Here is a 14,808-nt window from a genome sequence, read left to right on the forward strand (position 1 = left end):
TGCTCGCCGCCCTCCACGGCACCCCCCTCCACTGCTGGGTGTGGGTCTGGCCTGGCCCTCTTTCTGGGTTTCTGTCCTACCTCTGCTGGGCGCTTCGGCCACAATCAGGGTGGAACCAGTGATCAGCTGCTCTGGCTGAGTGTCCCTTCGGACCAGCCCGTGTGTGTGTGTGGGGGGAGGGGTCTGAGCCCTGCCTGGCCAGCTCTTGGGTTGCAGCCCCAAGGGGCCTGGGGAGACCAGGGTGGGACCTGGGAGCAGCTCTGCGGCTGTGCCAGGTGAGTGCTGCAGCCACATCTGAGCTGGGGGCAGGTGGATGCCGCTGCCTGGCTGCCTGCTCTGCCTGGCTCGTCTGGCCTCTGCCCCATGTGGCTCCAAGAGTCTGTGCCAGACTCTCCAGACCAGGCCCTCGGCTGCCACGCCCAGGTGCCCTCGCCAGCCTCCGAACTCCTCCTGGTGACGGTCCCTTCCGTCCTCGGAAAGCAAGCTCCAGCAGCCAGCAGATGAGAGAGCCCCGCGCTGCTGCCATGCGCCCCCACCCAATCACAGAGGTTACCCTATGCAGCTGGTGCCATGATCCTTTATAAAGGACAGTGATCACTTCACTCCACTGGGCATTTGGTGCTGCCACCCTCCTGGCGGGCAGCCAGACCATCCCAGCCAATCTAGGCACTCGCTGTGTCCCTCCTTTGTCTTGTGAGTTGCAGTGTGAGTTCTGGAAAGTTCTGGAGACAAATGCTCCCGAAGCCTGGGAACAGGGTAAACGCGCCTTTGACTCTGGCTCAGCAGTGGCCCACCCTGGGTCAGTCCCCTCCTGCCTCTAGGTTCCTCTCTGAGGGGCCTGCATCTCCCACCTGAGCTGTGCAGGCTCCACCTGTGCTGCCCCTGTGGTCCCTCTGAGCTGTCCTCGCCATGGGAGATGCCGGAAGGACCGAAGCCTCGGGGACCACATCACTTGCTCGAGGGTAGACCTGGGCGCAGAGGACACCTCAGCCCAGGAGCACGCAGCACGCGCCACCAGCCAGTTTCCCGCCACACAGGCACCTGGCTCGATAATTCAACTGAGGGTGCAGTGTCCAAAGCCACATCTGGTGGGTTGAGGGACCCTGCCCAGCTTTGCCCGAGTTTTTGCCGGGAATAGAGGGCTGAGGATGAGAATGACTCCGTTCCAGAAGGGCCGATATTCTGAAGCTGTGGAAGAACCATTTAGGTTTGAGGAGGAGAAAGTTCAAGAGAAAGTGGACACCTCTGCACCAATCACCCTCTTGGCTCCCTCTGTGATCGGGGCTCAGCCCAAGAAGGAAGCCGCACCTGCAGACATGACTGTTGTGGGAACTACTGTTTCTTGTTCACGTGGTGGACGCAGAGAGTAGTCACAGAGAATCCCCTCGTGCCTGCAGCCACGTGCGTTTCCCGAGACTGGAATTGAAAGCTGCCGACTGCAGGCGTGGGTGGGGCGCGGGCCGCCCGTGCTGCGGCGTCCCTGAGCGCTGCCCTGCAGCACTGCAGTGCCCTGAGGTCCGTGCCCACCGTCCTCCCGGGGAGGGTCCGGCTCGTGCCTCCTCAGCCCCTCTGGGGACTTCAGGCCTGCTCTGCGCCGTAAGTGGAAATCCATTCTCTGTGTCAAACCGCGGCGGCCACACCCCTCCCTGCTCAGGACTCCCTGACTGGGGGGGGGGGGGCGGCTCTCAGTGAGGGACAGAGCTGTGCCCTCGGAGCCCCCACCGGCGAGAAGAGCCCGGACAGTCCCCGACTTGAAGGCACTCTGCTCTGGGCGCCATGCTCTGTGCCGGCACCAGGCAAGCTTGTCTTGTGTGTTGGTTTGTCGTCAATCGTCCGCCAACAGTGCTGCTGGCAGGAGACCTGGCCTGGCGCCTGCTCCTGGCAGTGACCCATGTCCGCAGGACGGGAGACTCTGCAGAGGGCCTTGGGTCCCAGTCTTCTCTGTTTTGTCACCTCTGTGTTAACAGAGGTGACACCTGGGGTCACACAGGCGCCCTCTCCAGAGTAGCTCATAAGGCTGTTCTTTCACAGAAGAAAGAACGTTCCAGAAAGTATAAGTACCTGAGGCGGCTGTGCCCTTCCTCTGGTGCTGAGGGTGGGAGTGCCCTGCCCACTGGAGTTTCTGGCCTGGGCTCCCAGGGGCTGTGGGAGAGAGTGGTTCTGGGGGCCTGGACTGTTCACAGCTGCCGCCCACTCCCTCAGAACCTGCCATGTGGACCAGTGCGCTCCACGGCCCCCATTTGGGGGAGAAGACAAGGAGAGTTGGGTCAGTGGCCAGATACCCTCAGGGTGAGGCTTTTCTGGCCCTGCAGCTCCCTCTGCGGCCCCGGCTGATGATGCCGTTTACCAGTGACCCTTTCTGATGAGAATTCGGGTGTGTCAGGCAGGAGCATGGTGTGGCTGCCCAAACCAGCCACTCTGCCCAGGCTGTGCTCAGCACAGGAGCCCCCCGCTTCTGTGGGTGCAGGGTCTGCACCCCTTCCTCTGCTCAGTCCCCAAATCTAGGTGGACAAACCTGCCCTGTTTCCAGAGCCCAGGACCTCCCGCCTTGACCCTGACTGGGGACAGCCGAGGGCACAGAGGCCCGCTCTAGAATTGCTGTCTAGTTGAGGCGGCAGCCAGGGCACAGACGAGACTGTCACTGGTCATGGTAGACCTGGCCTTGGGAACCTCTAGGTGGCCACTGCTTGTGGCCGGCTTGGCTGAAGCTCGTCTGCACGGATCAGAGCCAAAGAGAGGCCCCAAGTGCACAGAGCCTGAGACCCCACACGGGCCGGAAGCAGCCTTTCATCCCGGGCCATGGAGCTCGGCACCAGGAGGTGTCAGTAAGCGACTCTCAGGTGTCATCTCGGAGCCGCAGAAGCCGTGTTTGATGACCAGCTTCCTCCAGTAGTTTATCCTTTTAAAAACTCGGGCCAAAGTGTCTCAGCATTTTAGAAAACCCCAAGTCCTCAGGAAAGCACAGGGCATTGCCTCCACCCCACGTGCTCTCCTCCTGGGCGCTGGACGGAGCGCCTGCCCGCCCACTCAGCTCCTGTGGACGCCGGCCCAGCTGTGCCAGAGGCGCCTCCTGCCCAGGTAACGGCTCCAGAGCCGAGCGCTTCGCCAGGAGTGTGGTCCCGTCCATGCCGAGCCCTCTGTGTCCTACGTGCCGTTGTGCTGTCATCCCTGGGGCTGCCTGACGTCCCCCAGCGTGTTGTCCTGTGCCATCCCCACGTGGCAGGGACTCTGAGAACAGGCTCTGTGAGGGCCCAGCACTGGCCCTCGTGCTCATCTCGTTCCATTTCAGCCTCCTGTCTGGCCAGTCCGTCTGTCAGTCAGCCGTGGTCTCGGGCATACACGGGAGTGTGGCTCCCCTGCGGTGATGGGTGGCTGACCCCTCACCGGGGAGGTGGCAGCCCCTCTGCAGGGGGCCATGGGCATCCCCCCTGCCAGCCCCATTGCTGCCAGTGTGCGTGCGCCTTGTGTCTGTCGTGTCAGCGTGGAGCGGGCCAAGGCCGACCCCGGGATGCATGGGCCGGGCTGTGTGGGCTGCTGAGCTGTCCATGTGTGTCAAAAGGCTTGTCCCTGCAGACGGGCTCAGCTCCTGCTCCCGGGAGGACAGCAGCTGGGCCATTCGGCCTTGTGGGTGGCTGCCTCCCCAGACTCAGATTCGGACCCACTGGGGACTGAGAAAGAGCTGCCTTCCAGCCCCAAGGCAGATGTGGAGGGGCAGTGGGGCTCCTACCCACTCCCGTCCACCTTGCCAGGGAAGGTTGACGGTTCCACGTGGGGGTGGCAGAAAGCGGTGCATTGAGGGTCAGCTGGCCTTGCAGGTGCTGCCCCTCCCTCTCTCTCCCAGCAGCCTCTGTTGCCCCCCTGCGCTGAGCCCAGAGGCTGGGCCCTCGGTGTCCTGGATGGTGCCATGTGCACGGCTGGTGGCACAGCAGCCCTCACACACTGTTAACTGTTTCTTTCTCTCGTCTCCTCAGGAATCCCTTCACCAGCGTCCACCTGAAGCCGACAGTGACCAATGACAGGTCTGCCCCCCTCCTCAGCTGACAGCACATCTGCAGCCACTGCCCACCAGGCCCTTCCTCCCCCACGCCACATGTAAGCTCTTTTGTTACAGTCTGCACAGCCCCCTTTAGAGAATGTTCTCCTTCCATACCCTTCACCTGCCGACGCTGCCCCCACCTAAGTCTGGGCTGGACCCTGGCTGTTCCTGTGGACAAGGCATCTTGGGGCCATGGCCGAGGAGAACACAAGGCGGCTGGCCGGAGCCGGGACCTGCTGGCTGGGCTGGGGGCCGGGGAGCCCAGCGGGAGCAGGAGGGGCATTGTCAGCTGGTGGCTGGAAGGGGAGCCCAGCTCCCACGCTACGCGTAGCTCCTAAGTGCCTGGTCAATAAACAGACTGTCCCACCTATGCCCAGCTGTGATGTGTCAGCCTTCGGGTAGGAGACCTGGGGTGCCGGAGGGGGCCCTGCCATCCTTCTTTGGAAGAAAATGAATTTATGAAGAGCAGTTAACTTCCTGGCAGGCCCTTGGTTGGGGCTCTGCAGGGCCTCCCCACTCCTGCTAGCAGTTTTGGGGGGCTTCTCCATCCCCATTCCACCCTGCTCAAGCCCCATTCACATCCAGAACTGGCTGCTGGGGCCCCCAGCTCTCCTCTCTGGGGGTAGATGGTAGGGCCTGGGCCTCTGAGCTGTGTGCCATTGGTGGGGGAGGGGTTCCTGCCACGGGATTCCTGGGTGGGCCCACCTCAGCCACTTCCATATTTTAGCTGAAATACCCGATTTCAGAAACTCTATTATTGGATCCATGCTATTGGACATTTGTGGCTGAAATACAACCCTGGTGGCCAGTGGTGGTGACAGCAGTCTGTACCTGGAGAGAAGGTCCAGGCAGCACTCACTCCTCCCAGGCCCTCCAAGGAGGGGTCCTGGACCCCTGCACTGCCTGCAGCCTGCCCATACCCCAGGACAGGAAGCAGAGGTCAGGGGCAGGGGGTCCCGGCGGGCACACAGGCCTGGCAGCTCACAGAAGCTGGCAATGGGCCGTGTGGGGAGGCGGGGATGTAGGGCAGATGCTTGGGGTGGGGTGCACAGAAGCCCCAACTCCGCAGAGCGCTCCTGCCTCCCAGCTCACCAGTGCCCCCTTGGGCTGAGGGCCTCCAGAAGGACGTGGGGAAGGGCTTCTGGAGAGGTCTGTGGCCCCTCCTCACCCTTACCTAGGCAGGGCTAAGCACAGGGCAGGAAGAGGGGGCTGCAGGGATCAGTCCCCCTCTGCTCTGGGCAGACCCCACCTGGGCACATTATGACCCAGGTTACTGTCCCTTCACCAAGGTGTTCAGGGACAGTGGGGAAAGGGTCAGCCTCCCTCCTGCAGCCCCCACCCTCTCTCTGCCCCACGGTCAGGAGGGACTGTGCCCCCCAGACAGAGCTGGCAGCTGGGTCTCCACCCCAGCACAGCCATGCCCCCTCTTGCCCAAGGCTCTATCTGCAAACCCCGAAAGAAAACAACACGCTTGGCGTGAAGGCTTTTTTGTCTTAGCTTGATTTCTCTTAAAAAAAACAAAGAACGAGAAAATCATTGCACCAGCATCCTAAGCCTCAAACTAATAAGAAACAAAAACACAAACCCAAATGAGTCCCCACCCACACTCCCAAAGCAACAATAAACTTACATCTCTTTGGCAACAGTAACTGAAGACCGTCCCATTTCCATTTGCTCTGACAATAGCGGTTACAAAAATATCCCCTGTGCTGCTCCCTGCCCCCACCCCCTCCCAGCTCCACCCCTTCCCAAGTCCCCTTCCCTGCTGGCAGGCGCCCTGACACTGATCATGGGGGCAACCCCCACTATCCTTTGGCAGCTGGGCCACGCTGGGCAGTGCCCTGCAGAGCGATGCTGCCCACACCAGCCAGCAGCGGGCACCTCTAGAACAGGGCTGTGTCAGCAGGAGTGTAGCCTGAAAGCCCCCCCATCTTTCGTGCTGCCCACCTTGGTTCCAGGAGCGTGACCCAGGCAGGAGCCGCCCCAGATCCCATGGGGAAGGAAAGCTTCTGGGTCTAGCTGAGTCAGTAAGGGAAATACAGCCACAGACTTTGAGGTAAGGGTGGTGGGGCCCCCGAGCCTGGGGTCCTCTTGCACTGAGCAAACCCAGAACAAGGCGGAAGGAGCCAAGGGGGCAGGGAGAGGCCTGTGCCCATTCTCTCACCCGGGGTGGAGACACAGCATTCTGCAGTGCAACACGGGAGCCAGTGGGCAGGGGCGTGGGAGCCCCCCAGCCACGAGCAGGTCCCCTGGCCTCAGGCCAAGCAGTCTGACAGCAGTGGCCAGGGCAGAGGGAGCAGCTGCATGGTGAGATGCCACCAGGCCTGGGGCATAGCAGCAGACCCGAGTGTCCAGGATGTATCCTGCCCCCAGGGCAGCAACCGAGCTGGTGTGCATGGCCGCTCCTGTCCAGGGCACTGCGTGGGGCATCAAGGTGCTGGAAGCTGCTGCTGACCACCGCCAGAACCATACTCCACTCACTCTCGGTTACCATCCTTGCTGCTGCCTGGAGCAGGACAGGCAGCGGCTCCAGAGGGGGAACACCTGGGCCTCAAGCTTCTTTACAGCTGCTCCCAGCACCTCCTGCCGGGCCTGGCAAACAGGTGCCACATGAGTGTTAGGGGAGACGTCGGGGATTGCCGGAGCCCCTCCCCCAGGACGCCCACCTGGCCTCCATCCCTACCTAGGGCCACTGACCAGCCAGGGCTGCAGCAGCTCTGCCTGGTGGGCGCTAGGCCCACTTCTCCCACTGCATCACCAGGGCCCAGGCCCGGGCCAGGGTCTGTCCTCTGGGCCCAACAAAGCTCAACGTGCCCTCTTGAGTCCTCCTCTCACAGGTGGGGAAAGTGAGGCCTAGACAGGACCTGGCTGGCCAAGGTCACACACTCGCCTCCTGGAGACCTTCTCGTGTATTCAGACGTCCATTCAGGACACACTGTGCCAGGGACAGACCAAGGGTAGCAGGGAAGGGGCTGGGTTGGCTTGGGGGACAAGATGACCCGGAGGCATCTGGGGGGCTCTCAGGGAAGCTGAGCAGACTCGAAAGAACTGGGGAGGTGGAGGACACCCAACCTGGTCTGAGGCTGACAGGTGTGCAGCATGGAGGGAGGGGTGAGCTAAGACCCGAGCAGGGCCCTACCAGGCACCTGAGCCACCACCACTGGTGCCACTGGGCAAGGGCCATCAGATCTGAAATGTGCGGGGGGACCGGAGCCAGCAGGGAGCGGAGGGTGCAGACAGTGGATGAGGCACGCCAGCAGGGGCTGGGACAGTTTGGGGAGGCTATGGTCAGGCAGAGAGCAGGGTGAGGGGTCTTCAGTGTCCAGCCTGGGCCTCTGGAAGAGCGAGAAGAGGGTGAGACCTGAGGGCCAGGCAGCATCCAGTCTCAGCCCAGAAGACAGGGAGGCAAGGCCTCGGCCAAGGTGGCCAGGACAGACAGGCCTGGCGTGACCCGACCTCTGCCAGCCTCAGTTTCCCCATCTGAAAACAACTTGTACAGAAGACTAGAAATAACGCAGAGCCTGGGCACCCAGCAGCTGCCCCTCCCGGCCACCCACTCTATTATCCCGATGTGGTGTTGCCTCCCGCCAGTTCTGCCGCAGCCTCACCTCCCACGGACCCGGCGTCCGAGTCGGAGACCTGCGTGATAGAGAAGCGGGACGCAGGTGCAGGCGAGACGGTGAAGCGCGAGAAGTGGCGGGGCGCGGCCGCCTTGGAGGGCGCGGTGGGGGTGGCCAGGGCGGGCTGCTGGGACGGCGTCAGCGGTAAGCCGTCGTCCCACTCGAACCGTCGGCCTGCAAACCGCTTGGTGGTCACTCGCGGCCGCGGACGGGGGCCGGCCCAGCCCACCCGTGGCGTCACAGGCCCCGCCCGCCCAGGAAATCGCAGTGTCCCGGCCCCGCCCCTGCAAGCCACGCCCACTAGCGTAGCCCCGCCCCCAGCTCACCCGGTTCCACCGCGAAGCCATCGGGAGATCCTTCAGCGCGTCGCGGCCGGCAGGGGACGCTGGGGGAGCTGGGGCTGCCTGCCAGGAGCGCGGGGGGCGACTCCTTGGCGCCCGGGAAGGGCTCCCCAAGCTCCCGGGTGGGGCTTTCCTGGAGGGTCAGAGCAGCACGTGACTCCGGCGGCCGGGAGAGGCCACTCCCACCGCTTTCAGTCCCGCCGGGTGCCCTCCCCCGCGCGCAGAGCCCAGGGCGGCCGCACACCTGGTCGAAGAGGTAGACGGTAACGTCGTCGAAGAAGGACACAGCTTTCTTCTTACGCTCCAGGTCCTCGCAGAAGGCCTGGGACAGCAGGCTGGGCATCTTGAGCAGGCTGCGCAGGTTGCGCGCGCTCTGACTCTCCGCCACCACCACGGGCACGGGCGGCGCCTCCTCCTCGCTCTCCTCGCTCGGCTCCTGGACGCTGTAGCAGCGGAGCTCCTCGTCCGACTCGTCGCTGTCCTCGCTCTCCTCCTCGTCGTCCTCCTGCCGGCCCTCCGGGGCGGTGGGGAGTCCTGGCAGGGCCAGGCAGAGTGGGGATCTGGGGGTGCCCGGGCCCCCTGTCCGTTCCTGCAGGGCTGACAGCAGTCCCTGGGCCTCCTGGAGCTCAGGCCCGTGGCTGTCTGAGTTCGGTGGGACCGGGGTCAGCAGGAAAGTCTTGGAACGCCCAGGCCTGGACGCTGGAGGCACCTGGGCTGGGCCTTGGGGCCAGAGAGGCTCCGGCCTGGGGCCTGTGGAGAAGGCGCGAGGCTCAGGGCAAGAGTCCTCCCACGACGGCAGCGGTGGCACCTCCCCGGGGCCCGGGCTCCGTGCCTCTCCAGACACCCCAGACTCAGAGGAGGGCTGTACAGGCTGAAGCCCAGAGCTCTGCCGGCCCTCCAGATGCAGCTCTGGGCCCACAGGGGTCTCGGGCTCCGTGTCCAGGTCCGAGAAGTAGGCTGAGTCACGGTAGGGGTTCTTCTCGCTGAAGCTGCTGAGGGAGGCAGAGAGCCGACACTCGGCCCCAGGGCTCTCACTCTCTGAGGCCAGCTCTCCGAAAACTTCTGGCTCACATGGCTCGTGCGTCTCCTTGAGCACAAACTCAGGGGACTCGTAGTTCTCCGTGTCATAGCCGCTGTCCAGGGCTTTGGGCTGCCCTCCAGAGGTGCCAACCATTGATGGGCTGAGGACCTCACAGCCACCATCGCTAGCTGAGGACGGGATGTCCAGTGAGTCCAGGGAGTCGGGGGTTCCCACCTGCTTCTGCAGGGAGCGGAAGGCTGGCAGCACGTCCAGCTTCTCGGCCTGCGGGCCATCACTGGACAAGTCGGTGAAGACACCGGAAGTGGCCTCTGTGGTGTCCTCATCCTCACTGCCTTGCGCCTCCAGCTCCAGGAAGCTGCTGCCGCTGTCCAGGGTTTGGGCTATCTCCTTGGCAGTTGCCCAGCTGCTGGCAGGTGTGGGCAAGGCAGGCAGGGCGGTGGGAGCGCTGGCCTCCTCAGTGGGAAGCGGGGCTCCCTCTTGGGATGGGGATGGGATGGATGGAAGGGGCAGTTGGGGTCCAGCAGAGCCCTCAGCCTCCTCCAGAAGCCTGGGCTCTGTCTGAGGGCTGTTGCCCCCACTTGCGGCTGCCTCTGTCCAGGGGGATGTGACCAGGCTGGTGGCAGGTGCTAGGCCCTCAGCAGGACCCAGATGGGGGAGGCCAAGGCAGAGACCCGGCTTCCAGCCGAAAGAGGCCCCCTCTGGCCCAAGGAGAGGCTCTCTGGGGTCCTCTGGGGCCAGAGGGTGGCCCAGCTCAGGGACAGCCGGTAGAGTCTGCTTCCTGCCGGGGCAGCTGTCCAGGTAGCCGCCTGCGTCGCCTGGATCCCAGGACTCCGGAGCGCGGCTGCCACTGTTGTTGTTGGCAGACATGTTGGAGCTCCAGTGTCTCTGCTGGGCAGCCCTGCGGGCCTCAGCCTCCCCTGGCTCCTCCTCCTTGCCCAGGGACCGCTGGGCCCCTGCAGTCCCAGAGGGGGACGTGGCCAACGGGTCCTCAAAGAAGGGAGGGCAGAAGGTGACCACACCCCAATCAGTGTCCTCCACTCCGGGTTCTGCCAGCATCAGGGCCTTGGGAGAGGGAGGGCGCGCGAGGCGGGGCGGGTCCTGAGTGACACTCCTGCGTGGGTAGTGGTCGCAGGGGCTGGTGGAGGGTGGCGCCTGGCCCAGCAGTGGCTCCATAGCCAGCGAGGTGGCGGCGCTGCCGTCAGAGTCCTCATTGCGGTCGCTGCCCTGGGAGGTCAGGGCTGCGGCAAGGGGACTGGGGGCGCAGCCGGCGCAGTCCAGGTCGTGGCCCGCGACGGGCGCGGGCTCCTCCAGGCGGATGAAGTACTCGCTACCGACCGAGGGGCTGTGCGCGCTGAGCACCGGCACCACGCCCGGGGGCGCGCCGTCGGGGGCGCAGAGCTCCTGCAGGTGCCCTGCAGTGTGGCCCGGGCTCGGCGCGCCTCCCGGCGGCGGGAAGCCCTCCGCACCGCGGCCCGCCTCCCATTTGTACTCGAAGTTGAGTCCGCGGCTCGTCTCGGTCACCGTCAGCACGTCGTCGCAGTCCGCGTGGAAGCTGTCGCCCGTGAACTGCTCCAGCAGTGGGAAGGACGAGGCGGCGGCAAGCTCGCCCGCGCCCCCCAGTGCCAGGCAGGCCGCCCCCGGCCCGGGCCCTGGGCCGCCGCCACCAGGCCGCAGCGAGCGCCAGCGCAGCTCGAAGTCCTCCTCCGCCTCGGGGGTGCCCTCGGCGCACAGGTAGGAGAGCAGCAGGTGCACCTCCTCCGCCGTGGGGCGCTGCTCCGGCTGCAGCCAGCAGAACTGCATGACCTCATACCTGCGGGGAGGGAGGCGGGGCTCAGTCCTGCCCACCGGCAGGGGCCGACCCCCAGGCCCCCAGGCCCTGTAGGGAAGAGCCCGTCTGCCCTCAACATGAGAGTGTGGGGTCCCCTCCTCACATTCAACATCCCTCCAGGTCAGGTTAAAGGAATCTCCTCCTTAAGGAAAGGAGACCCCAAATCTCCCGCGGTGGGCTCAGCGGTTTGGGAGCCAGTAGTGCGTGGAGCACTTTTCCTTTAAGCCACCCTGCCCTGCCTGCAGGCGAGTTTGTGCTTTAGGTAAGGAGGCCGGTGTCCTTTGGGCACAGGGTGGGACCCAGAGCTCACTGCCGGCCAGGGGGAACTGGAAACCCAGGAGGTCCTGCCCCAAGGACTCAGAGCACCCCTTTGCCTCAGCCCGGCATGCCGGGGCCCTCACCAGCGGTCAGACAGGGTCAGCTGCAGCTGGGGCTTGGGCAGTTTGAGCTGCTGCTCCCGGACGGCATAGGCCAGCACCTGCCGGTCGGAGTGCTGGGGGTAGGGCTGTGCGCCCAGCTCGAAGAGCTCCCAGATGGTCACGCCCAGGGACCTGCAGGGGCAATGGCTATCAGAAGAGGCTGGCACGGTCGGCATGGCACAGCTGCACAGGATCTTGGAGCATGGGACAAGGGGCAGCTCCTGTCCACACCAGCTTCTCAGGGATGCCCCTCCCAAAGGCCGGCAGGACGTGCCACCCAGCCAGGCCCAAGCCCATGCCCAGGGTTCCTAGACAAATAAAAGCAAACTGGCCTTAACAAAGCCAACTCCATTCGTGTGTGCATTCATTCATTCTCTTGCCATGGTAAAGACCAGGCACGACCAGGTATAGGAGCCACCCTGGCAAAGCTCCCGGTCCTGCCAGTCACCAGCGGAGGACGAGGTGCACAAGACAGGAAGGGGTGAGTCTAGGGACGTCTCGGGCCAGTGGGCGGCCAGGAGAACAGGCAGGGGCGTCCAGAGCACGCGGTGCTGGAAGGAGGCAGCTGGCTTCCTTCTGGTGGGCAACAGCTTCACCCAGCCCCTTGGGACACAGGACTGTCCCGGGAGGTTCGGGGTGGGAGGGACAGAGCCGATTTGCCAATGGAGAAGTCATGATGGCCTGGGCCAGAACCATCTAGGGGACCCCAGCCAGCGTGTAGGAGGGTGGGCAGGCAAGGAGGGTCAGCTGGATGGGCAGCTGAGGATCAGAGGGGATAGTGCCCACGATGGGAGCATGGTTCAATGGCACAGGGGAGGGCCAGGGGTAAGCTCAGTAAGGGGAGCTGGTCCCTGGATCCAGGCTCTGAGGGTTCATCAGGAACAGGGGAGGCCAGACCAAGGCCTGGAGGCTGCGAGGAGGCCAGAGGGGGAGGCAGAGGCTGGTCAAGGCCAGGGACCGGACCACCATGGAGAGACGTCTCTCACAGCCTGTGGAAGTCCATGCCGTTATTCTCACCCTAGCTCGGGCCCAGGCCTTCCAGGGCTGCGACACTGGGTCTGAATGCCCACACTGCCTGGCTCGGTGCTTCCAGACTGCAGTCGTGCGATCCCCAGTCCCTACCAGCCCCTCTGCATGGGAACAGGTACTTCGTGAGGCCCCCCGCCCCACTCGTCAGTCCAGCCTGTGGTCACTCCCACAGGGCTCTCCAACCTGAATGCACGCTCTCACCACCATGTCTGTGGGCATCGGCCTGTGGGTCCTCCACAGACGCCGCCAGCCCAGCCACTGTGGACCGCTGGCCCCAGCAGCTACAGGTGACCCCCGCACCCCTGTAACCTCCCTTGGGGCTTGTTTGGCCAGCTCCGAAAGAGTGGTGAGGTGGGACAGACCAGCATGTCCTCACTCACAGCCTTTCTTTTAGCAGCCTGCCCACATCCCCTCAATGCAGGAAACGGCGGGTAGGTGGGAGTCAGTCCCCTGGCACCCGGCGGGCCTGTAGGCCCCGTGTGCTCACAGGACACCCCCTCAGAGCAGGGCAGCGAGAGGTCTGGCAGCAGCAGGTGGGACAGAGCTGGCGGCCCTTGGGCCGAGACTCGGGGCAGCACGCAGGACCCACTCACCACACGTTGCTCGCCTTGGTCTGGTCCACCACCAGCAGGTTGCTGTGTACCTCGTCCACCAGCTCGGGCGCGATCCAGCGCAGCGGCACCCACAGCTGGTCGGCCGTCACAAAGTAGTCCTCCTGTGGACACGTGGGGCAGCATCACTGCCAGGGCCCCGGCAGCCTCCCTGCCCTCCCGCCCGGCGCTGCCCAGCCCACTTACCCTGTATTTGCCATGAGACAGGCCGTAGTCGCCGATCTTCACCGTCAGGTCGGCCGTGAGCAGGCAGTTCCTCAGGGCCAGGTCACTGAGGGGCAGAAGGGATGGTCAGCCAGCCGTGCTGGCGTGTCCAGGGCAGAGGGGCTGAACCGCCTGTCGCCGGGGCCGTCTTGGGCTCAGCTTAGTGGGTGGGCAAGAAGGGGCATTGAAGAGGCTGCCCAACCTCCCCACTTAGAGCCTGGGCCCCTCGCCCAGGACTGGACACTTCGGAGCGTCCTCTGGACCGGGCCTCAAACTCTACAACACAGATGAGGAAAGTGAGGCCCAGAGAAATCTAGAACATTCCGGGGCCCTCAGTAGAAGTGTGGCACAGCAGCCACTGGAACCCCTCCCAACCGCAGCCCACTCACTCCCCATTTCTCCTAGGACACCAGCCTGCTGACTGGTGTCCTGCTGGTCCCTGCTGGTCCCTCGGGGGCCAGCCAGCCCAGGGACACTGCAGTCTTTCTCCTGCTCACTGTCCCCACCATCACCGCAGCTCCCCAGAAGGTCCCCAGGGCGGGGTGTGGAGTGCCCATCTCCAGCAGTGTGGTTACCCCCACCCCACCTCCCATCCAGAGGCCAGCCTTGGCTGCCGGCTTCTCCCCTGCCTGCCTGCCGGGTGTCTGGGCATAGGGCACTGGGGCAATCGTGGGGTCAGCCCACATCCGCCGTAGTGCTCCTATGCACCTAGGGGGCGTGTGGGCACTCGGGGCTGGGTGGGCACGGCCGGCACGTCGGGAGGCTGGCAGCTGCCCTCTTCAACAAAATCACTGATGCTGGAGTTGCGTGTGTCATCACTCAGCACCAGGATATTGTTGGAGAGGACGGCCCGTGCGGCATCGGGGGCTTGCGGGGCCACGTCCATCGCCACTTCTTCCGGCACGTCCCCCTACGCTGCGCACCCTGGCCCATCTTTCCAACTTCAGGGGCCAGGGCAGGAGGCAGGACAGAGCCGTCCTTCCCCCCGGCCTAAGGGAGATAGGAGAGCAGGGGCGGACACGGTGCCACCGGGCGGCGCTGACCAGCTCTGGGACAGAGGACAGGCCTCAGGCTCTGTGTGCCTGCCCAGGCCAGCTGGACAGTGTGTGTCACTTCACTTCACCGTCCTACAGAGCAGCTATCCACCCCTCCTGCCCGTACTGTTCAGTCCTTTCCCGGTGGCCCCTAGGGGCTGAAGGCAGGTGAGCCCCAAGCCCCAGCCTCACACAGCCCCCCCCAGAGCCCCCAGCCCCACCCCGCCCCTCACCTATGTACGTAGTTGTTGCGATGCAGGTGCAGGACCCCACAGGCCAGCTCGCAGGCCATGCGCTGCAGGGTGAGGGGGTCAGGCGCCATGGACTCCGTCACCTGGCAGCTCCGAAGGTAGCCCTTGAGGTCCCCCTGCCAAGAGGGTAGCACCGTCACCTGCCGGTGAGGAGTGGGCACCGCCAGCCCTAGGCCTGGCCCCTCTCAGCCCCCTCCCCACACAGAGCCTGCTGGGGGAACCGGGTCCTGCTAACAGGTGCCCCCCCCCCAGGGGCTATCGCTGTAAGACGACTGGTCCAAAGCACACCCGCAGACCCAGGCAGCCCTGTGGGGCCAGTAGGGACACAGCCACTGTCCAGACCACTGCAGCCTCGCTGACGGCCAGCAGACGGGCCACACAAGCAGCGACATC

General features: G+C 64.6%; 2 protein-coding genes across 8 annotated transcripts in view; one reads left to right on the plus strand and one right to left on the minus strand.

The window, feature by feature from the left end:
- The window catches only part of BAIAP2 (BAR/IMD domain containing adaptor protein 2), a 65,446-nt gene extending 61,040 nt beyond the window's left edge, over nucleotides 1–4,406 (plus strand). For 2 of the 3 annotated variants that reach the window (XR_013991934.1, XM_081028698.1), the window contains 2 exons: nucleotides 3,972–4,019; nucleotides 4,112–4,406. Coding sequence is in view for 2 of the 3 variants with exons in the window: in XM_081028698.1 (XP_080884824.1) it covers nucleotides 3,972–4,019; nucleotides 4,112–4,130 (67 nt within the window). In the remaining variant the exon portion in view is untranslated. Of the gene's footprint in view, nucleotides 1–3,971 lie in introns of all 3 variants that reach the window. The other variant, XM_081028697.1, reaches the window with a different exon arrangement.
- A 1,112-nt stretch (nucleotides 4,407–5,518) lies between these two features.
- Nucleotides 5,519–14,808, minus strand: part of AATK (apoptosis associated tyrosine kinase) — a 34,560-nt gene continuing 25,270 nt past the window's right edge. For 4 of the 5 annotated variants that reach the window (XM_081029634.1, XM_081029637.1, XM_081029635.1 and 1 more), the window contains 8 exons: nucleotides 14,398–14,531; nucleotides 13,113–13,197; nucleotides 12,909–13,030; nucleotides 11,269–11,418; nucleotides 8,242–10,849; nucleotides 7,983–8,130; nucleotides 7,645–7,830; nucleotides 5,519–6,628 (listed from right to left, as the gene is read on the minus strand). In XM_081029634.1, the coding sequence (XP_080885760.1) occupies nucleotides 6,588–6,628; nucleotides 7,645–7,830; nucleotides 7,983–8,130; nucleotides 8,242–10,849; nucleotides 11,269–11,418; nucleotides 12,909–13,030; nucleotides 13,113–13,197; nucleotides 14,398–14,531 (3,474 nt within the window). In that variant the 3' untranslated portion in view covers nucleotides 5,519–6,587. Of the gene's footprint in view, nucleotides 6,629–6,719; nucleotides 7,372–7,644; nucleotides 7,831–7,982; nucleotides 8,131–8,241; nucleotides 10,850–11,268; nucleotides 11,419–12,908; nucleotides 13,031–13,112; nucleotides 13,198–14,397; nucleotides 14,532–14,808 lie in introns of all 5 variants that reach the window. The other variant, XR_013992040.1, reaches the window with a different exon arrangement.

Source organism: Rhinolophus hipposideros (assembly GCF_964194185.1).
Source record: "Rhinolophus hipposideros genome assembly, chromosome: 20".
Taxonomy (NCBI): domain Eukaryota; kingdom Metazoa; phylum Chordata; class Mammalia; order Chiroptera; family Rhinolophidae; genus Rhinolophus; species Rhinolophus hipposideros.